Source organism: Panthera pardus, unplaced genomic scaffold (genome assembly GCF_024362965.1).
Source record: "Panthera pardus isolate Hobbes unplaced genomic scaffold, ASM2436296v1 HiC_scaffold_25, whole genome shotgun sequence".
NCBI classification, from domain to species: domain Eukaryota; kingdom Metazoa; phylum Chordata; class Mammalia; order Carnivora; family Felidae; genus Panthera; species Panthera pardus.
The window spans coordinates 36,252,506-36,276,388 of NW_026526821.1; the positions used below are offsets into that span (position 1 = coordinate 36,252,506).

Consider the following 23,883-nt stretch of genomic DNA (forward strand, 5'->3'; position numbering starts at 1 on the left):
GTCAAAATCTTGTGAGTCCTGCTTCTGCTTTCAACGCAGTTGGCACTAACCCTGCTGTCCAACAGTTCTGACTTCCAGTTCCACGTCAGAGGGTGGCCGTCACCTCCCACATAGACACAGGCATAGTGTGCTCTCTCCCTGCGAAGGAGTGACCAACAAGTCACACAGATTTCAGCTAGAAGGTGGCAGCGCAGGTGCAATCGGTGCTTTCACTGGAACACCTTTTCCATCTACTCCACGGCGTGGCCGCGCAGATGCGAGCGGAAGAGGGTCTACACCTGGAATTCTTAGCCGCCCTACCGCCATTCACATTCCCTCCAGCTGCAAGTATTTACTGCCCATGGCTATTTTAAGGGTAGGTCTTTAATTTTATAAGGAGCCGGCCTCCTTGTCCCCGCCCCCAAATATCCTTCAGTGAAGACACGAGTGACCTGAGAGGGGGCAAGGGGCACCAACAAGCCCACCTCCCCTCTCTTCGGCCAGGTAGAAAGCAGGTTTTTCCACCTGAGGTTCCAGAGCTCTCACCTGCCCACCAGCCGCTGAGCCTCTCTAGGCCACCGCCACCAGCTGGCCCCAGAGGCCGAGCCGCACGGAGCCGCCGCAGCCTGTCCCGGCAACCTGCGCTCGGGGCTTGGAGACGGAGCATGCGTAGTTCTGTGGTTGGCGCGTGCGCTGCTCAAAATCCGCTTCTCCGGGTTTTAGTGAGGGTCTCAGCCCTGAAAGCTTTTGGCCCAGACCCAAAAGGGCGAGGGGGCGGAGCTTATTTAGCATCAGTCTCAGCAAATGTGTTGAAACCAAAGAATTTAACATCAAATGGACTTGTTAGGGCACAGTATCTGCCTCATGGCTCGCGTTTAGGAGACATTTATTGAATGAATCACACAGTAGTCAACAGTTCGCGGTAGTCTTCCGTCCTCCCAGACTTGACCAATCACAAGGCGCGGTTCGTTTTCAGCGCCAGTTCCTCGCCGCCTTTTTACGTGTGCCTTCAAAACCAGGAGAAAAGGATTGGACTACCACCACGTCCCCGCATCGCACTGGAAAGTGGACATGCGCAGTGCGAGCGGGCCACATCACAAAGCTTTTGCCCTCAGCTCTTTGTAGGGGGAGGCCTACGGGGAGATTAGGAGTCCGCCAACACTTAATGTCCTCAAAGTGGATAATTTTGGCGCTCTCTCCCCATTCTGTTTCTTAGTTCGAGGACAAAACTTTCATTCCCTTGTAGCATTCAAAATAATTATGGAGGGAGTTATGTTAATCGCTATTTTAGAGTTTATCTGGTATCGTGAAAACCACCTTTACTTTCCAACCGTTTTTATAATGTAATTCTTGTGTTAGTAACTTTCCGGTATCAAGAAGCTCTGTACCACAAAAAAAGTTGGGTTTTCTTTTTCTCCCGATCACCTCTGCTGTCTAGCACTATGGGTAATGGAGATTCGTTACCTGCCAATCCTATTCACTGCGTTCCTAGTCTCTGAATAGCCAGCCTTGGTCGCCATTTTTGTTTTGGGCTGTCCTTGAGAAAGGAACGGTGGCCATTTTTCTTTCGGGCAGATCCTTCGCGCTATTCAGGCCCCTCACCCAGTGTTTCGCAGCCATCTTAACTCCTGGTTATGGCTTCAAGGCGACAGTGAGGCTGCCCAAATCATCTTGTGTTTGGGCAGCGGCAGCTTCCCCTCCCCCCCACCCAACGCGCGGGGAGACCCTGGGAAAGGGGAAGTAAGGCCGAAGGTTGAGTCCCCAAAGCACCTGAAGGTGGGCTTCAGAGCCTGCTGCCTGTGTAGTCTAAGTTTGCTCAGCCAAGTACTACTCCACCAGTGACCCTGGACAGTAACAAAACTAATAAAAGCCCGAACCCAAACCCTGCCACCATCATAGGTAAGAACATGGAACTCCTGACAACTTGAGATGGTCCTTCACTTGCACTGAACTATTTGCCCATCTCCTCTCCCCCTCTGTTTTTTTTTTTTTTCTTTGATTTTTGAGCCTTTTCTGAATTCTTTTTCCTGTGCTTCCACCTTTTTCTCGTTGTTTTCAAAGTGCTAAAGAGTTGTTAACAGAGGGTGCAAGGAACCTGGGCTTGAAAGTGAAAGTATTACTCTGGGTAATTTTTTGGTTTTTTTTAGGACAAAATCAGTGAATGGGCCAGGTATTTGTATCAAACTATGGCTGCCGACCACGATTTATACAAATACAGTCTCAGACATTTTTAGGTTGTGACATAAATACGGATTGTGTTTGTATATACTGCCCGTTCATTTATTCATTGGATTTATTGAGTACCTAATGTGTGCTAGACCATCAAGATTCTGCGGTAAACCAAACAAACAACCCCTCTCTCTCATGGAATTTACATTCCAACTGACCTCGACAGCTACTAGGTTGCGGCAAGTCACAATATTCTATGGTTCTTAAGCCACAAGACTGACAACAAGTATCCCCTGGCTTCTTTCTCAGTATCCTCACGTTTGTTTGTTTGCTTTTTCCATACTAGGGGTAAATTGTATTGACACTTGTTTCTTGGGACCTAGACACCCCCATATTTGAAGACCAGTTGGCTAATTTGATGATCAATATTCAAGGTTTAGGGTCTTGCTCAAAGTGTGGTATACTGACTCTCATCACCTGGGAGCCTCTCAGAAACGTTAGTTTCAGACTCCATCCCAAGACCCACTGACTCAAGAATCTTTTCTAGGGAGTGCACCTTAAAATTCAAGGAGCATTAATTCGGGGCATCAGCTATAGACTGTCTCTTTTAAACCTGTGGTTCTTAAACAGTTCACAATGTGTTGTTTATTCCGTGTTTTACATGCATCGGATATGTGACATATTTTCCTTTGCTTTTAGTTATCAGTTTGATGTCCGAATGCCAATTTAGCATTCTAAAAAGCTGAGAATTTGTCATTCTGGTATGTTATGTAACTGTTGCCATGGCAACACCTGTGTGCACATTTTTCCTCTGTGCATATTTTTACTTTTAATTTATTAGAAGTTGAATTCAAAAGCCTGCATGTGTTCAGTAGTTCAGTATTGATTTGGAAAACCCTGGGCCATGCTTGACCAGTTTTTGTGGCATCTTGCTCTCTTCTGTCTTTTCAATGAGAAATCTAAATCTCATTTGTCTCAGGAATTCTCAATCCTAGCTGCTCCTGAAAATCACTTGGAAGATGGGGTGGGGACAGCATTAAAAAAAAAAAAAAAAAAAAAGACTGTAGGCCACTATCTGCAGAATATTAGACCCTGTGGATGGAATTTAGGAACCAATAAGGTGTTTGAGAGAACAGCAAATTACTTTTATGTTTTTCACATGCTGTATTTAGACTTTTGTCTCCCAGATAGATTTACTTAAATTAATTAGGACTTTGAAGGCATTGGAGAGAATTGGACTGGAAATGTGGTGAACCAGCTTCCCAAGAACCAGTCAATTTATCATTTATTCTGTGTGCTCAGCAAGTTGTCCAGTCTTTCTGGCTTGTCCTTTTTCCACCTATTAATTGGGAAAAGAATGAAGGTTTAAAAAAAAATATTTTTATTTATTTGTTTAATTTTTTTTTTTTTATCAGAGCACACAAGGAAGGGAGAGGGTTAAAGAATCTTAAGCAGGCTCCAAGCTCAGAGCGCACCCTGATGTGCTCAGGACCTGAGCCAAAATAAAGAGTCAGTGCTCAACAGACTGAGCTACCCAGGTGCTCCAATGTGTTGTTTTTTATTTAGCCTCCTGGGAGTTTTCAAAATGTAGCAAATACTTCTGTGTGTGTATGGAAGTATTCTTTAAGTGCAATATGTATTGCTTTTGATTTTCACATATGGTGTCTTGTGTGTGCCAGTAGAGCATAGGGCAAGGAAATGAACTTAAAAATGACCTTCAGAGTCACACCCCAGGGTTCAAATCCTAGCTCTTCCACCAGCTACTAGCTGTGTGACCTTGAGCAGATAACATTCTGCTTCAGTCTTCTCATCTGTAAACTAGGGTTAAAGTGAGAGTTAGATAAGTTAGTGTCAGAAAAGTGCTTAAAACAATGTCTGGCACGTGATCACAGCTATGTGGATATTAACCGTTGTTATTTATTAAATCTTTAGGTTATTAAGGTTTTGTTCATGCATGGAAATCACTAAGGGAAAAAGTTCCATGACTTTCGGATATTCACCTGTTTGGAAGAGATGGTGGTGATCTAAACAGAATGTACTAGGAATATGAATTTTTTTTTAATGGTCTTTTTCTTTTTCAACAGCCTTATTGAGAAATATAGGCATATCTTTAATGTGCTTTGCAGATACTGTGTTTTTTACAGATTGAAGGTTCAGTGCAACCCTGCACTGTGCAAGTCTATTGGTGCTGTTTTTCTAACAGCATTTGCTTGCCTCATGTCTTTATGTCACATTTTGATAATTCTCACAATATTTCAAACGTTTTCATTATATTTGTTATGGTACTTTGTGATCAGTGATTTCAACTGCTGAAAGCTCAGGTGATCGTTAGCATTTTTTAGTAATAAAGCCTTATTTAATTTACATTGTTTTTAATGTACATTGTTTTTTTAGGTATAATGCTGTGACACACTTAATAGAATAGTATAGTTTAAATATCAGTCTTACATGCACTGGGGAACCAAAAATTTATATGACTTGTTTCATTGTGATAATCACTTTTTTGTGTTGGTGTGGGGCTGAACGAGGAATATCACCATGTTATATCTGTAATTGTCATACAGTAAACTGCACATATATAAAGTATATAGTTTGATACGCTTGACATGTATATACTGGTCAAACCATCACCATAGTCAAGGTAATGAATATATCCATCATTCCCCCAAATTTCCTTTTGCTGTTTTATAATCCTTCTGGTAACTTTCTTTCAGGCAACCACTCATCCATTCTCTGTTACTATAGATAACTTTGCATTTTGTAGTTTATCTAAAAGGAATCGTATAGTACATGATCTTTTTTGGTGGGAGTTATGGGAGTGTCTGGTTTCTTTTCATGATTTAGAGTCTTCTTTGTTGCAAGTATCAATAATTCATTTCTTTTTAATTGCTAGGTAGTATCTTGCTAGATGTACTGTAATTGGTTTACACATTTAACAGTTGAAGGGCATTTAGGTTTTTATTTTCACAGTACTCCTTTTCACATTGCTTTGTTCCTCTCTAGCTTATTTGAATTGGAAAAAAAAAGTCTAATTTTTGGTGGCCATGCCTTCTGTGTATACTGAAACCAGGAGGTGACTGGTAAAATGTGTAAATGTGTATGTATTGGGAGGTTTTACCTTTGTGTTTGGTAGTTTATGGATGAATGTTTTCTGAGTGAAAATTTGCTTTTTTAAAATACAAAATGCATGTATTGACTTTTTAGTTATTGTATCTCTTGATGTGTACATGCCTAAACATTTTAAGCTGTGTTAAATCTTTAAAACCTACTACTTGTATATTATCTTTTGGAGATTGTAAACGATAACGGGTGCATACTAAGAACCTACTCATTAGGCAACAAAGTAGAAATGTAAATGAAGAATACCACTCATTTAGTGTTGGTGTAGGTACATTTCTAAAGTCTGCTTCTGGGGTGCCTTGGTGGCTCAGTCAGTTAAGCCTCCGACTCTTGATTTTGGCTCAGGTCATGATCTCATGGTTTGTGGGCTCAGCACTGAGCATGGAGCCTGCTTGGGATTCTCTCTCTCCCCCTTTCTCTCTGTACCCCCTCTGCTTGTGCTCTGTCTCAAAATAAATAAATAAATAAATATTTAAAAAAAAAAAGTCTTTGCTTCTGTTATAGACAAGCAGTGCCTCCTGATTAATATTGACATTTTGTGCTTGAATAAATCGGAGCTGGTAACTAAAATTGGATTTGACTTAGGTTAGTTATAGGATAATATATAGAATATTGCTGTTATGATGTCTCGGACATTTAATTTCGTTTGTGGCACTATTTTGATTTCTCTAGTTAGAATTTTTTGTTTTGCAATTAAAAAAAAATATTTTATATTTGCATATGGTAAAATTCATTCTTTTTGGTATACACTTTCATGAATTTTGACCAGTGCACTGAGTTTTATAACCACTGTGGCAGTCAGACTGCTGGACAGTTCCGTCACCATCCCCCCACAAATTCCCTCCTGCTACTCCCTTGTAGTAACTCTCCCTCCAAATAGCAACTAAAGATCTGTACTCCATCTCTATAGTTTTCACGTCAAAAATACTAGATTTTAAGACAATTATGTTAATGATTATGGAAGTTATTTTGTATTGTGAAGGTGCTGGAAAACAGTTGTAATCAGAGTGGGGCTTGGGCTATGAAGTGGATTGATCAGGACCTGTCTGTCTGTGCCTGGCAATGTTTATAATGATTATGGTTAACAGAGACTGACCAAGGAATTGCCAAATACTACATATCAGATCTTATGGAATCTTCATAGGACCCTGGAGATAGATACTCATTGTTATCCCACTTCATAGATAAGAAAACGGGAGACAGAAGAATTGAGTAGCTTGTCTGAGATCACTTGAAGAGGCAGGATTTGACTGCATGTCTGTTTTACTAGAACCTGAAGACCATGACTGCCTCCATGGACAGGTGCCTGTGTCTTTCTGACAAAGTATTAAATAAAAATTAGATCTTTCCTATTAATGAAGCATTCCATGCCGGGCCCAGTGAGGATTTTCTATGGGCATAGCATGATATGAGGGGCCCAGATCATGGATCTGGATTAAGGATGTAGAGTGACTGAAAGGTAGGACTGTTCTGTGGAATTATTTTTGGTAGAGGATTTCAATATTTGACCTACATTTAAACACAAAAAGAAAAAAAGCCCTTATGTTTTTGTCACTTGTATTATCCACTTTTCACTGTTGGAGCTTCCCTGGGTTTTCGTTTTGTTTTCCTTTTTTTACAAGCTGATTTTGGAATTCAAAATGACCATTTGAGTAATAGGAAAAGCTGATTCTTTCTTACACTGAGGTCGCCTCCTTAAGCTTTATCTGAGTGGTCACCGGCAGCATCTTTGTTCATTTGTCAGTTTTCCGTGGTATTTTGTTAGTTTGTGATTTTTCCTTGATACTGGTTTTTGCTGTGTGTGTGTGTGTGTGTGTGTGCGCTCATTCCAACTTCAGGAGTTCTAGGGCCTTTGTTTTCTGTTTCTGCTCCCCTAGTTAGTGAAATCTTGGTAAGATGAAAAAAGGAAGTATAATAATTTTCTTGATAAAACTTGAAATCCAGAGATTAGAAACCTAAAATTAATTTCTAGTCTTCTTAATCTGGAGTAGTTGGTTTGGTTTATGACACAGGCCAGCAATTCTGAAAGGAAGACAAATGTGAATTTCAGAATGCCTTGGATTTTCCCACAGAATAATCTAGAAGGTCACTGACTTTCTTTATTAGCGTTTATCTCTGCTTTGTATTTAAATGACAGGACAATCATGTGATAATGTTTAATCTACTTCCATTCCCTCCAAATTTTCTTAAGGATCTTAGAATCTTTCCCTCTCTGTGAAAGACATTTACGCACACATATTTTTGGAGGGGTCATGCTCTTTCAAAGTCTCTTCTTTTGAAAAGAATGCCTATTCTCAGGCCCGGGAAAGTGGGCTCAAGAATGCAGAATAGAGGATGTTATTTGTAAGATTTATAATATACATTAACTTCTTGGCATACTCACGTAAATTGTTTTCAGATATTCAGAAAATTGATCTTGTCGGATATTGTCCTGAAGTTCTTAAAATCAGGCAAATTAAATTAAAAATTCCACTGAACTTGGACTTTAACTGGAAGCTCTGATAGCAAGACTTTTTAACATTATGCTTTAAAACGTGGGCACTGAACTTGTTGCTCCCTCCTGAAGGCAACTTTAAGGACCTAGGAAAGTACTTTTTTAAGATGCATACTTGCTTTGTGTGTGTGTGTGTGTGTGTGTGTGTGTGTGTGCATGCACACATTTAGTTTTTAATATCAGTAAAGCAAGTCTAGAAAAACCTCACTATGTTCCAGATTTAAAATTGAATGAATACAGAGGCTGATAATATCTTTTCCATTCAAGTGCTTGTTAGAATGTCAGTATTTTAAAAACAAAAAAAAAATATGCAGTGAAAAACTCACATTTATGGCCTAAACTTCAACAATACCTCTGATCTGTTGCCCATTATTTTCAAGAGGAAACATTTTGATCTTCTTTTTACAAGTTTATGTGTATTACAAGGTTTTCAACTGAGGCTGGTGATACATTCAACTTAAGTCTTATTTATGTATTGAAATAGGTCCATAGTGCTTTGACCTCCTTTTAAAAAGGCTTAATGTGGGATTTGGGATTTGGGGACAGTAAGGATGCATTAGATAAATAGGTATAAATCTAGAAAAATAATTACCAGTCTGTAGCCCTTATTTAGTAACATCAATAGGCTCAAGTCAGCACACTTTTGATGTATACCTGTGCCCTGCACCAGGTATCAAAGAATACAGGGTTGGACCTTGTCCTCAGGACACTTTTGGTCAGGCAGAGGAGACAGACTGAGGATCAGAGTTATGTGTAATTCGCTGAGCTAAGTGTGAGAGTAATGGTGGTGTAAGGTGCAGATGTGGCTCAGAGAAGAGAGTGATTCATTCTGGAGATTTGTGGAGGCCTCCAAGGAGCAGGTGGTGTCTGAGTTGGGTTTCAGAGGATAACTCCTCTAGGACTGCCTGTGTGGGTGAAGATGGGGAGGGCTGGAGCTGCATGTTCAAGGACACATGATGGAGTTGGCTGTGTGGGGCCACTGAAGCTGTGAAGTTGCCTGAGCCGTGGGATAGAGGGGTGGGCAGAGGGCCTGTGACAATGTGGGAGATGCCAGCACACAGTTCTGCTCAGTTACCTCTAGTGATGGCTTCGGGGATGGAGAAGTATAAAGATGGAAACAGGAGGTACTTTAAAAGGCTATGGTTGTGGCGACCTTCAGGATAACCAGCTTTTGTGGGTCTGGGACTTCCTGGCATCACCAAGTCGTGATTTTTCCTTCTTGTGGGAGGCAGACGGCTCCGCCTTTGACTGTTATCTGTTCTTCCCAGATGATGGGCTGTTTGCCTCCAGTCAGAGAAAAGAGCAGAGTGTGTGCTTTCCCCAGATTCCCTGGTAAATGGTCTTTTTGGATTTAGACTTGATGCTTCTCAGCTTTTGTGAAAGAATACTGAGAGACACACCCCTCCCACCTCCCCAAAGGAGGTAAGAGTCATGATTGGTTGTCGCACAGTGATTGTGAAGGTATAAATAATAGAAGGGATCAGGAAACTCTTTCACCTCTGTTTCCCACTACCTTGCTGGACCTGCAGATTTGGCTGGAAGACAGGGACACCTTGCTCTGAGTGTCCCTTTCCCTGTTTTTCTATTGGATTGTTTAATTTTGGATTGTTGTCTTTTGATGATTATGTGTCTTGTAAATATCTTGTCCCAGTTTGTCACCCCCCCATGTCTTTATGGTGTATTTTGATGAACAGAAGTTTTAATTTTTGCAAGCTTTTTATTTTGAAATAATTATAGATTCACAGGCAGAAAAGATGGGGGGGGGGCTCCTATGTACCCTGGCAAACATTAAAGCCAGAGAATTGACATTGGTACAATGCAGAGTTCTTACATTTAAGCAGTGTTACATGTATTTCTTTAGTTCTGTGCCATTTTATCACATGTCTATTCATGTAACCAACACCACAATCAAGGTACAGAACTCCATTGCCATTGGCTCCTTCCTGCTACCTCTTCATATAAAACCACATACTCCTTCCACATCCTTAATCCCTGGCAACCTCTAATCTGTTTTTCACTTCTATAATTTTTTTATAGAAGTGAAATTTCTGTATAATTTTATATAATTTTGTTATTTCAAGGATGTTCTATAAATGGAATCATACATGAAACAACCTTTTCAGGTTGTCTTTTTTTTTTCACTCAGCATAATTCCCTGAGATCCATCCAAGTTGTTACCTGTATCAACAGTTCATTCTGTTTTATTGCTGACTAATATCTCATGGTATAGCTAGACCACAGTCTGTTTAACCATTCGCCCATTGAAGGACATCTGGGTTGTTTCTAGTTTTGGGTTATTATGAATAAAGTTTGCTGCGAACATTTGTATACAGATTTTTTTTTTGTCTTCCTAGTATTTTTATTTTACACTAAACCACAGCTTTTAAACTTCTGTATACAGATTTTTATGTGAGCCTAGGTTTCATTTCTCTGGGGATAGATTCCTAGGAGTGGTTTTGAGTCATATGGTAAGTGCATATTTAGTATTATAAGAAACCTATCTCTTCTCCATTGTGGCTATGCCACTTTTACAGTCCTACTGGCAGTGTATGAGAGATACATTTTCTCTGTATCTTCATCAACATTTGGTGTTGATATTTTATTTGGCATTTTGGTAGGTATATGGTGATACCTTATTGGGGTTTTATTTGCATTTCTCTGATGGCTGATGATGTTGAACATCTTTTCATGTACTTATTTGCCATCTGTATATCCTCTTTGGTGAGATATCTGTTCATGTCTTTTGCCCATTTTCTGACTACATTGTGTTTTTTTACTTGTAAGTTTTGAGAGTTCTTTATATGTTCTAGTTATAAGAGTTGTTGGATTTGTGAATTGCAACTATTTTCATCAGGCTGTAGGGAAGTTTTGATTTTAATATGGCTAGATCTACCATTTTTTTTTCCTTTATGGTTTGTACTTGTTGTGTGCAGTTAAAAAACTCCTCCTGTAGGGGTGCCTGGGTGGCTCAGTTAGTTAAGTGTCTGACTCTGGATTTTGATTCAGGTCATGATCTCTCAGTTTGTAACATCGAGCCCCATGTCAAGCTGTGTGCTGACTGTATGGAGCCTGCTTGGGATTCTCTCTCTCCCTCTCTCTCTGCTTTTCCCCTCCCCAAATAAATAAATAAGTAAATTTAAAACAAACAAAACAAAAACAAAAACCAACTTCTTTACTTTGAGTTCTTGAAAACTTTTGTAAGAGGTTCTGGTTTTCTACATTTGAGTTTTTAGTCCATCTGTAATTGATTTCTGTGTGTTGTGTGAAATAGTGTGCCAATTTCATCTTTTTTCAAATGGATAAATAGTTGTTCAACCACATTTTATTGAGTGAATGATCTCTTCATTTCCCACTGATGTGCAGTGCCACTTCTATCATCCATAGATGGTGGGTGGGTTTGTTTCCTTCTAGTCTGTGTGGTCTGTCCCTTTGGCCTGTTTACCCTTTTGCCAGTACAGATTATTTTATTTGCTGTAGCATTGCAATTTCACTGTATCTAGTTAGACAAACTCCCTCCTTTGTTTTTTCTTCTTTCCTCTCCTCCAAGTATCTTAGTCCTCTTTGCTCTTTCTCAGATTCCCTATTCAGGATTGTGCTTAGAACTGTAATAAGTTGGAAGGGCAATTTGATGAGGCCTTACACGTTTCCTATTAAATGTATTTTATATTTTATATTAAATATATTTTATATTTTATATTTGTGGGATGCTAGTTTAAAAGATATTTTTTTTACTTTTTAAAAAATTTTTTAGAGAGAGAGGCTGAGATGGGGAGAGGGGCAGGGAGAGAGAGAGAGAAAGAGAGAAACTTAAGCAGGCTCTGTGCTCAGCACAGGCCCGATGTAGGGCTTGATCCTATGACCCCCCGGGATCATACCTGAGCCAAAATAAGAGTGGGACGTTCCACTGACTGAGCCATCCAGGTGCTCCTAAAAGATATTTTGAAATCTACATTTTTTTTCTTTTTTCTTTTTTAAATATAATTTATTGTCGTATTGGCTTACATACAACACCCAGTGCTCATCCCTCAATGCCCATCACCCACTTTCTCCTCTCCCCCACCCCCCATCCACTCTCAGTTTGTTCTCTGTATTTAAGAGTCTCTTGTGGTTTGCCTCCCTCCGTTTGTAACTATTTTTTCGCTCTTCCCTTCCCCCCATGGTCTTCTGTTCAGTTACTCAAGATCCACATATGAGTGAAAACATATGATATCTGTGCTTCTCTGACTGATTTCACTCAGCATAATACCTTCCATTTCCATCCATGTTGCTGCAAATGGCATGATTTCATTCTTATTGCCAAGTAGTATGAAATCTATATTTTCTACCTATTTTAAAGAAATTGCTTTTAATGATTTATTATGAAGCATGTTTGCTACATTTTTTGTAGATGCTTTCATATGATTAAGAACTTTTAAAAAAGTTTATTTAAATATTTAATTTTAAAAAAAATTTTGATGTTTATTTATTTTTGAGAGAGAGACAGAGAGAGACAGAGACAGAGCATGAGCAGGGCAGGGGTAGAGAGAGAAAGAGACACAGAATCCACTGCAGGCTCTGATCTGTCAGCACAGAGCCTGATGCAGGGCTCAAACTGATGGACCATGAGGTCATGACCTGAGCCGAAGTCGGATGCTTTAGTGACTGAGCCATTCAGGTGCCCCAGTTTATTTATTTATTTAATTTTAGTAATCTTTATACCCAATGTGGGGCTGAAACTCATGATCCTGAAATCAAGAGTTGCCTGCTCTTCTGACTGAGCTGCCCATGTGCTCCTATTATTAAGAAACTTCTTTTCTCAGATTTCTACTGTTCTTTATTTTTTCCTACTCCTATTAAAATGACCTTGTGTTGTTTTTTTTTCCTACTTTAGTTTTTTATTATGGTGATTTTTCTAGTGTTAAACCGACCTTGCACTCTTCTGATAAACTTCACTTGGTTCTGGTATAGTTTTCATATGTTAGATTCAGTTGCTTCTATTCAGGTTTCTTGCCTCTATGTTCAGGTGTAGAATTGGCTGTGATTTTCATTTCTTATACTTCCCTTGTCGGGTTTTGCTGTCAGGACTTCGTAAAATGAGTTATGGAAGGGAGCAGCTTCCCTCTTCTTAAATTTGTAAACTGGTATTATTTGTTCCTTGAACTGCTGTTGGATTTCGGATTACAAAGCAAAGGTTTTGAAATGGAAGAGACATGAGTCTACCTGTGTAACAGCCTTGTCCTACTGAGGCAGAAAGAATGAAATGCTGAGGCTCAAACCCAGAGGGTACAGTCCTGTGTATCATGACTCAGCCATTTCATCATTTCAGAAATCTTATAGTTAAGGCAGCAGCCATTTTGTTACCTTCACACTGAAGTCCATGCAAATCCATGTAAGAGAGGCTTGGAAAATATCCCATTAACCTGACAAACTTGGTTCCTTAAGTTTCTAGCCTTATCTGATTAAGTTGCAGAACTGAGGGGGAAAGGTAACCTTGGAAGACAGGCACTCAGACAGCTCAAGGAAAGCCTAGATCTGCCAGAAACTTCACTGGCTCCATTTTGAGTAACAGCTCAGAGGGGCATTAATATGGGTATTGCCCAGTGTGATGATAGGTGGTAACTATCTTCTGAATATCAAAAAAATAATCAATATGTGGCATTTTTTTTATGAAAGTCATAAAGATTCAATATACTCTTTGGAAAATTTCTCTAAAAACAGCAAAAATAAAATGGTTGGGTGCATAAATGACTTAGCTCCCATTATCTGGAATATTTCTTCATTCAGTAGACATTTCTTGAGCGCCCTCTAGTGTCAGGCAGTGCTCTGAGGGCTGTTCACCTTTAAGAACCTGTTTCTACCAGGATGGTTAAGTGTGCTTTTACCATATTTGGGAATTAGCAGACTGCTTCAGTTCACCGTTTAGTTCATTTCTAGCACTTGTCTCTAACGATATAATGAAACAAAAGAAATACATCTTCATTATCTGAAATGACTTCAGCGGATATGCAGGCTCAATGTCTGTGCACTTGGCTATCCAGATGTGTTATGGGCTTTATGTTGATGAACTTTATTTTTTGTTTATGAAGATATATGCCATGTTACATAGCACAATGGTAAATTTAATTCAGACCACATTTCCTTACCCATAGACTTCCTTCCTTTCTTCCATTAGCAGGAGAGAACCACTACTGTAGCTCTATTTGAACTCATACTCTGTTGGGATTTTTTTTTTGCCTTTGTGGGCAATGGAGGTTTGGGAATGTGGTGGTGGTGGGGGGGTGGTGGTGGGCTAACAGTCCAGTTAGCAATCGACCTTGGCAGTTCTGCAGATGACAGATGGTGTTAGTTTGCCCTTGGCTGAGTTGACAAGTCTCTTCTCTCGCCCTTGACCCTCAGCTGTGAGACCCTGGCCTCATCTCACAAGTATATTTGTTAGGGGAATAGATGGCAGGGCTGGGTAGATCGTTCGTAAGGTCTCTCTTAGCCCTAAAGTTGTGACTTTTGGAGCCTCCAAACATTGTGGAAGCAAATGAAAAAAACTATATACACTGAGAGGAAGAATGCTATATCATATTAAAAAATGAATTGAAAATATGCAAAAGGTAAAAATATGAAATAGGTGAAGGGAATTAAGAAAAATGTATATGCAAAATGTATTATGTAGTTCCTTTTACGTGTGGCCTATTTTTACATTAGCAGACCGTATTATTTTATACAAAAATATATACTTTTCAGTCCTAGATTCCTACAGATCATATTTTTGAGATGGGACTTCAATGATACTTTTTGAAGAATCCAGTCCTTAGAAAAATTCAGCTACTCTTGCTTTACTAATAAAAATAAAAAGAAAAAAAATAAGCATTTTAAAAAAGAATACTGGAACCTTATTTTGAGTTGAAAAATGTAACCTTCACTGTAACATGGCCTGTAATCTATCTAATGGCAGATATGGTTTGAAAGTCTTGCTGCAGCCTTCAGTGTGGTCTACCTGTCCTTCAGGAAAGGAAGAACATATGGGAAAACCAGAGTACAATTAAAAAATAATTCGATCACATGCTTCAGCTTGGTTGGGTACATGCTGACAAAACTCTCTTTCCCTTTTCTCTATCAGCTGAAGACCTTAAGTACCCTTCAGTGAGGGACTCCCTAAATTCTTAGCAGAAGTTATTCAAACTTAATTTAGTGTATTTAAGGGGACTGATTTTGTGTTTATCAGTCTTAAATAATATAAAGATCTACCTAAAGTTTTCAGGATGACTTTGTAAATGTTGTTTCAAACACATGTTCCTGATTCTCTAGGAACTTATTTTTGGAGTTACTAGGTGGATGTCCTTCACAATTTTTCTGAATCACCTGTATTACATCATTCAGAGAATAGAAATGAATAATTAAAGTGATTGGGTTTGGATAAGGATGTTTTTGTCCATTAAAAAAAAATAGAATCAAAGGTTATCAAATTTTGAAAAAAAATTAAAACATCACCATTGACTAAGTAATTGTTAACACTTATTAAGGGCCCAGTTCATTGGGAGTTTTCATGTCATTTTATTTAATCCTTTTGATAATTTCTATCCCTATGTTATGGATTGGGAATCTGGGACACAGACATACGTGCATCTCTTGTTATAAAACCCAAGCATTCTCAAACTGCACTGTCTGTTATGGTAGCCACTAACCACAGGTATGAAACACTTGTCATGTGGCCAGCTGAATGTGCTGTAAACATAAAATAGCCACCTGACTTCAAAGACTTAGTTAAAACACCAAGAATGTAAATATTTTTATATTGATTACATGCTGAAATGATAATGTGTTGGATTTTTAAGTTAAATAAAAATATTATTAAAATTAATTTCCTCTGTTTCCTTTTACTTTTTTATTAACTGCTGCTACTAGAAAATTGGAAAGTACATCTGTGGCTTGCATTCTATTTCTGTTGTACAGTGCTGCTCTAAAACTTCTGTGCACACAATTTAAACAGGCAAACAGTTCCATGTACAAGGCTTATGAGTTATGGCATCCTTTTCACCTCATTCCTTCCTCCAGAGCAGCTTTCTTCAACTTACTCTTCTTCATGTTGGAGCCAAGTTTAGCACTTAACAATTGGTCCATATCACAAACTTCCTTGCTATATTTCTGCTTTATTATTACTGAGGTAGTGGTGGTTGTTATTGTTGTTTTTGTTTTTTTTATCGATTTTAAGCTTTGCTTCTAATCATTCCCTTAGCATTAAAGGGAGCTTTTGCTCAGGTTAGCCCCTATGCCCCTACCATATAATACACAAATACGTATATATTTCCCATCCTCATAATGTCATAAACATAATATTGTTTAGGTCAAGATTCAGTGTTTGTTATCATGACTATAAATGCTAGCCATAGCTCAGCTGTATATGAAGTACTCTTTTTATTTTCTTGCAGTTTTTGTTTACCCTAGTATCAATAAGTTGCCTAGCTTTCCATGTTCCCATTCTCAGTCTCATATTCTCCACCAGTTGTCTAAAATTAATTTTGTGCGCTTACAGACACTTTTAAAGATGCATCTCCTGGAGACTTGTAAAATGTAGCCTGTGCTGATGGTTCCCTCTTGGTCTAGCCCATGATCTCTGCTTTCACCAGATCCTGGGATTTCCTCTGCCTTTTGCTATCTTGGCCTTCCTGTTTCCTGTATCTTCCTATTTCTTGGTTAATTTCCTCATTTGGGTGAAGCACATCTTTAGTAGCTTCCTGAGAAAGGATGCATGGGATTTAAATTTTTTAAGACCTTGCATGTCTAAAAATGCCTCCTCCCCCTCATGTTTAAAATGCAATTGGAGGTTGGAAACAATTTTCTTCAGAATTTTGAAGCTATTTCTCTATTGTCTTTTAGTCTCTGGATTTGGTTTGAGCAGTTTGGAGCCAAATATTTTCTTACCACTGCTTCCACTCACCTCCCACACACTTTGTGTATATATGTGTGTGTGTGTGTGTGTTATATATTTATATATATATTATGTATTGTATATGTTATACATATATATTACTTACATATATGTATAATATATATATATAATTTTTTGTTCCCAATGCCTGATGTTTTACTGTGATATATGCCCTAATATGAGTTGTTTCCATCCTAACTTTCATGTATGGATCCTCCTGTACTGGTCCTTTAATTTTTAATGTGTTCTTTCTTATTTTTCATCTTTTTGATGAAGTTTCTGAAGGACTTGCTGAACTTGATCCTCCAGCACTTGTGTTGTTTTTTATTTCAGCTATCATAATTTTAATTTGTTGTTTTCTGAAATTCTCTTATTTTTTGTTATTGTATGTATTGCTTTTTGGTTGTAATATCTTCTATCTCCTTGATATTAATGATAGTTTCTTAAAAAATGGTTCCCTTTCCCTGCATAGTCTTGGTTTTGGCCAAGTAATTTCTTTTTCTGTTTGTTTTGTTTTCTTTCATGAAAGAGTTGTTCCTTGGATAGCAGGTGATTCCTGGTTGTTTACATGTATTTGAGAGTGGGGCTTAAAAAGATTTGGAAGTCAGTTCTCCATACAGATGTGGGGCTTGTGGGTGTGGACTTCACTTTAGAGCCATCTGTCTAGGTTTTTCCTGTGAGTCCCTGATGTCAGTATTTAGAGATTCTGCCTTTTAGGTTAGTCCAGTTCCCTGAATCGGGAGGTTTTAGTCTATTTGGAGAGGCTAGGCAGGATAGAGGGGTGTACTAGTCAAGGTTCTCTAGAAACTCAAAACCAGTATGAGGTATATATAAATATTATAGGAATTGGCTCATGCTATTATGGAGACTGAGAAGTCTCACGATATGCTGTTTGCCAGCTGGAGAACAAGGAAAGCCAGTGGTGTAATTCATTCTCCGTGCAAAGGCCTTCGAACCAGGAGTGCTTAAGACTGAGGGCAGGAGAATATGGGTGTCCCAACTCGCTCTTCCTGCACCTTTTTGTTCTGTTTGGGCCTTCAATGGATTAAATGATGCCCACCCACATTTGGGAGGGCCATCTGCTTTACTCAGTGCACCAATTCAAATGCTAATTTATTCCAGAAACACCCTCACAGACATACCAGGAATAATGTCTTATTAGTTATTTGGGCATAGATAACTCAGATAAATTGACACATAAAATTAACCATCATAAGGGGCATGTGGGTTGGGGAAGTTATCAGTAAGTTTGTAAATCTTCCCTTAATTTTCTCTTTTTTTCAGTAGAGTAGCCCCACTTTATGCTGTGCCTGGTGTTTTCCAGACCAGAGATCCTCTGTCTCACCCTCTCCAGAAAGTAATTCTCTAGGTTTCTGCAAGGGTGAGAGAGGGCATTTGCCTGGCTGAGCACAGTAAAGGGTTGTATAACAGTTGACTCTTTTTGTTTTTAAAATTTTTTTAAATGTTTATTTTTGGCGGGCACCTGGGTGGCTCAGTTGGTTAAGCATCCTACTTTAGCTCAGGTCATGGTCTCAACGTTCGTGGGTTCGAGCCCCTTGTCGGGCTCTGTGCTGACAGCTCAGAGCCTGGAGCCTACTTCGGATTCTGTCTCCGTCTCTCTGTCCCTCCTCTGCTCGTGCTCTGTCTCTCTCTCTCAACAATAAAAAATGTTAAAAAAATTTTTTTTTTCAATATTTATTTTTGAGAGAGAGAGAGAGAAAGAGAAAATGAGCAGCAGGGGAGGGGTAGAGAGAATGGGAGACCAAGAATCCAAATTAGACTCCACGCGGTGTTAGCACAAAGTCTGACACAGGGCTCGAACCCACGAACTGTGAGATTCTGAACCGTGAGAACCTGAGCCAAAGTCAGAGGCTCAACCAACTGAGCTACCCAGGCGTCCTAGAACAGTTGACTCTTGAACAATACAGGCTTGAATTGTGCAGGTCCGATTATACATTTTTTTTTTTTTTGATAAGTACAATACAGTAGTATAAACGTATTTTTACTTCCTTATGATTTTCTTAGTATTCTCTTTTCTCTAGCCTACCTTATTATAAGAATACAATATATAATACATGTAGCATACAAAATATGTGTTAATCAACTATATGATCAGAAGGGCTTCTGGTCAACAGTAGGCTATTAGTAGTTAAGTTTTGGGGGAGTCACAAGTTATACACAGATTTTCTACTGTGTGTGGGGCCGGCGCCCCAACTTCCATGTTGTTGAAGGGTCAGTTGTATTTGATTCTTTTGTATTGCCAACGAATATTCCACTGTACGTATATACCACATTTTGTTTATTCATTCATCAATTGATGGACATTTGGGTTGTTTCCATTTTTTGGTTATTGTGAATAATGTTGTGAGCATTCCTGTATACATTTTTATGTGGACATATGTTTTTCTTGGGTTCATACTTAGGAAATACTGGATCATATGGCAAGTGTATGTTTAACTTTTGGGAGAATTGCCAAACTGTTTTCCAAAGTGGCTGCAGCTCCCACCAGCCATGATGAGAGTTCTAATTTATCCACATCTTTGTCAACACTTGTTATTATTTGTCTTTTTTACTTGAGCCATGCTAGTGGGTGTAAAGTGGTATGTCCTTATGGTTTTGATTCGTATTTCCTTGATAGCCAATGAGTTTGAACATCTCTTCATATGCTTATTGGCCATTTGTTTTCTTTGGAGAATTGTCTGTTCAAATCCTTTGTCCACTTTTAAGTTGGGTTATTAGTCTTTCTGTTAATGAGTTGTAAGAGTTATTTATGTATTCTGGACATGAGTCCCTTATCAAATGATTTACAGTTATTTTCTCCCCTTTGGTGGGTTTTCTCTTCATTTTCTTGATAATGTCCTTTGAAGCACAGAAATTTTTAATTTCAAAGACATCTGATAATATCAGCTTTTTGTTGGCAGGGCATCACTTGTGCCCTTTGTATCTTATCTGTGTTTTCTTCTAAGAGTTTTACGGTTTTAAAGGTGTTACATTTTGGTCTTTCATTGATTTGAAGTTAATTTTTGCATGTAGTGTGATGTAGCGGTCCACCTTTATTCCTTTGTATATGGATATCCATTTGTCCTGGCACCATTTATTGAAAAGACTATTTCCCCATTAAATTGTCATGACATGTTTGTTAAAAATCAATTGACTATAAATGTGTAAGGGTCTATTTCTGGACTCTCAATTTTATTCTATTGATCTTTCTATCCTTATGCTAGTATCATCCTGTCTTGATTGTTGTAACTTTGTAGTAAGTTTTCAGATGGGGAAGTGTGAGTCTTCCAACTTCTTTTTCAAGTTTGTTTTGGTGGGGTGCCTGGGTGGCTCAGTTGGTTGGGCGTCCGGCTCTTGATTTTGGCTCAGATTGTCATCTCATAGTCCCTGGGATCAAGCCTCACATCTGGTTGGGATTCTCTCCTCTCTCTCTGCCCCTCCCCTGCTCATGCTGTCTCTCTCAAAATAAATAAATAAACATTAAAAAAAGAAAAGCTTGTTTTGGTTATTCAGATCCCTTGCATTTTCATATGAATTTTAGGATAAACTTGTCAATTTCTATAAAGAATTCAGGGATTTTGATAGAGATTGTGTTGAATCTAGATCAATTCGGGAAGTATTGCTATCTCAGCAGTATTGTCTTCCAGTGCCTGAACATGAGATGTCTGTCCATTTGCTTAAGTTTTTAATTTCATTCAGTAATGTTTTGTGATTTTGTTGTACAAATCTCATTATCCTTCTGTTAAATTTTTTATAAGTATTCTTTTTGATGCTTTTGTAAATGGAATTGTTTTCTTTTTATTTTAATGTTTATTTATTTTGATAGCAAGAGAGAGAGTGATGCAAGGGGTAGAGATGGAGAGAGAGGGAGAATCACAAGCAGGTTCCACACTGTCAGCGCAGAGCCTGATAGGGGGCTCAATCCCTTGAACCATGAGATCACGACCTGAGCCGAAATCAAGAATCAGATGCTTAACCAACTGAGCCACCCAGGAGCCCCTGGAATTGTTTTCTTAATTTCATTTGAGGATTATTCATTGCTAGTATATAGAAATATACCTGCTTTAAAAAATTTTTTATTTGTTGATAATTTTTTAGTAATCTCTGTACCAAAGTGGGGCTCAAACTCATGACCCCGAGATTAAGAGTTGCAGGCTCTTCCAACTGCACAACTCCCTAGTGATATAGCTGATTAAAAAATTTTTTTTAATGTTTATTTATTCTTGAGAGACAGAGAGCAAGCACGAACACGGGAGGGGCAGAGAGAGAGGTAGACAGAATCTGAAGCAGGCTCCAGGCTCTGAGCTGTCAGCACAGAGCCAACATGGGACTTGAACCCATGAACCGCGAGATCATGACCTGAGCCGAAGTGGGACGCTTAACCGACTGAGCCACCGAGGCGCCCTATGCTTCTATTTTTTTTTTTTTTTAATTTTTTAACGTTTATTTATTTTTTTGAGACAGAGACAGAGCATGAACGGGGGAGGGTCAGAGAGAGAGGGAGACACAGAATCTGAAACAGGCTCCAGGCTCTGAGCAGTCAGCACCGAGCCCGACACAGGGCTCGAACTCAAGGACCGCGAGATCGTGACCTGAGCCGAAGTCGGAGGCTTAACCGACTGAGCCACCCAGGTGCCCCTATGCTTCTATTTTTTTAATAAAGGGATGTGAAGCATTGATATTAATTCTTTAAACATTTGGTAGAATCCATCTGAGTCTGTGCTTTCCTTTGTTAGTGGTTTTTAAGTTACTAATTTAATGTATTTTTGGGACCAGTTATAAGTAAACATTTAAATTGCAAATACTTATTGATATTTGATTATTCAGTCTTCCTTTCTTCTTTATATTGCCAAATAGAAAAAGATGTTTATACACTTACTTACAACTTTTTCTTTTCCATTAAAGGTCTGTAATTACTCTGGAATCAGTAAACCATGGCGTCAAAGAAATTTGCTGTTAAAGTAAGTAGCGCTTAATAGCCTTCTCTAAAATGGTTAATCATTTGCTAATATAACTGAGTTCGGTGTGCACTGACAATTGAAGCCCTGAACTTTCCTTCTCCTCTTTAAATTAGGGATTTTACTGACAACTTTAGGTGATTGAATATTTGCATGTTAAGAATGAGATGGAGGGGGGCAGCACAGACACTAAAATTGGAACGATGCAGAGAAGGTTAGCACGACCCCTGAACAAGGATAACATGCAAATTCATGAAGCTTCCTCATTTTTAAACTTGGTCTCCCTTGAGAAACAAATTAAAAATGAGATAGAGGAGAAAATGAATAGTTCATGTGGTTATGAGAGTTGCTTAAAATCTAGGTAAGATGCCTTTTGGTCATAACTTTGTCCTTAATGTTGAAAATTGTTATTCACGTTTGTATATCTGTGACATGATTTTTGATTATGACAAAGCAGATGAAAATAAAGAGGTAGGCAGCAAATGCTGCAGGTGGGTGAATGCCTGTACAGAGGTCTCTTGCCTGGCCGTTCTGTGTTGTTTTATTTTTGTAAGTTTCTCTTCTGTCTCTCTTGATGGCTGGGGCTGAGACCTTCTCAAGTGTGGGGGGATGAGGGAACTGTGTGTGAGGGGTGGTAGGGAAGGAGAGGGGAAGAAGTGATAGTATAAGGTCTCTGAGATGCCTTCACCCGTGTTGGCTGTTTAGGACATCTTTTCTATACTAGTGTTACATTTAGTACATTCAAAACACCAAAACAGGGGCACGTGGGTGACTCAGTCGGTTAAGCATCTGACTCTTGATTTCAGCTCAGGTCATGATGTCACGGTTCGTGAGTTCAAACCTCACGACAGGCTCTGTGCGGGCAGTGCAGAGCCTGCTTGGGATTCTCTCTGCCCCTCCAGCGCACGTACATTCTCTCTCGCAAAATAAATAAACTTAAAAACAAAAACACCAGAACAGGCAAATTACAGTAGTTAGCCAGGTCAGATACTACTTAATATTGTAATTATATATTATTTTTATCAGGTCATGGCTTATTAGATTTACAACATACTTATACATTTCACTGCTTACAATTATTTCTTGTATCTATGTGTTCTGTAGTATTTCTTTTTATGAGAGATTGTTAAGTGGTGAACTTTCCCTGTTTGTCTAAGAATGTATTTTTTCTCTTAACTCTAGAAAGTTGGTTATAGAAATCTAGGTTGAGCATTATTGTCTTCAGCACTTGGGAGATATTTTGCCATTGTCTTCTGGAATCTGTTATTGCAACTGAGAAACATTGTAGATACTGACTGATATTTAAAACCACCTTATAACTTAGTGGCTTAAAACACAAGCCATTTCATTCTTACTATTCCAGGTTGCCCAGTATCATTTGGGTCATTTCTCTTTTTGATGATGGCTGGGGCTGCAGTTATGTGGGGACTCCATTCAGCTGGAACATCAAGGATGATGTACTCACATAGCTGTCAGCTGATACCGTGGTTGGGCTCTCACCTGGGGCTGTTAATTGCGGCCCTTCATTCTCATTCACATGGCTACTCTGTGTGGCTTGGGCACCAACTAGCATGGTGGCTGAGTTTTGAGGGATGGTGTCCCAGAGCAAGTTTCCAGAAGACAGAAGTATAATTTTCCAGTTCTTTGAAGGCCTGGGCTCAAAAGTCTCAGGTGGCACTTATGCTGTATTCCGTTGGTCAGCACACCCAAAGGGCCCAGCCCAAGGATAGTAGCAGCTTTTGATGCAAGAAGCAGCATATGCTCATAGAGAACGGAAGAATTGTGGGGGCTCATCTGTGGAAACTAGCCACTACAGAAGTCTGCTGTCTGCCTCATTGTGATTTCTTTCTTGGTTATCAAATTTTTTCTTTCTGGGTCCTCTTTAGATTTTAGTTTTGTCTTTGAGGTTTTACAATTTCACTATGAAGTCTGAAGCTTAGGCTTGTTATTTACGTGGTTTGGGAGGCATTGTCCATTCCGACAAATGCTGCTCTGGTAGGCTTGTATGAGTGCTGCTTGGCCATTTGCCTTTTATTGTTTGTCTCTGTGTCCCTACGTTGTGTTCAGAGTGCTTTTTTCTTTTCTTTTTTTTAAAGTTTATTTATTTATTCTGAGAGACAGAGGGATGGGGGTGGGGCAGAGAGAGAGGGAAAAAGAATCCCAAGCAGGCTCCATGCTGTGAGTGTGTGTAGCCCAATGTGGGTCTCAAACCCACGAACTGTGAGATCATGACCTGAGCCCAAATCAAGAGTTGGACACTTAAC

General features: G+C 39.0%; 1 protein-coding gene and 1 pseudogene across 1 annotated transcript in view; both read left to right on the forward strand.

The window, feature by feature from the left end:
* The first annotated feature begins 1,524 nt into the window (after positions 1-1,524).
* SLX4IP (SLX4 interacting protein) overlaps positions 1,525-23,883 on the forward strand; it is a 176,633-nt gene continuing 154,274 nt past the window's right edge. The window contains exons 1-2 of the mRNA XM_019462516.2: positions 1,525-1,878; positions 21,567-21,622. Of these exons, the coding sequence (XP_019318061.2) occupies positions 21,596-21,622 (27 nt within the window). The 5' untranslated portion in view covers positions 1,525-1,878; positions 21,567-21,595. The remainder of the gene's footprint in view (positions 1,879-21,566; positions 21,623-23,883) is intronic.
* LOC128773547 (U6 spliceosomal RNA) lies at positions 21,795-21,891 on the forward strand (annotated as a pseudogene).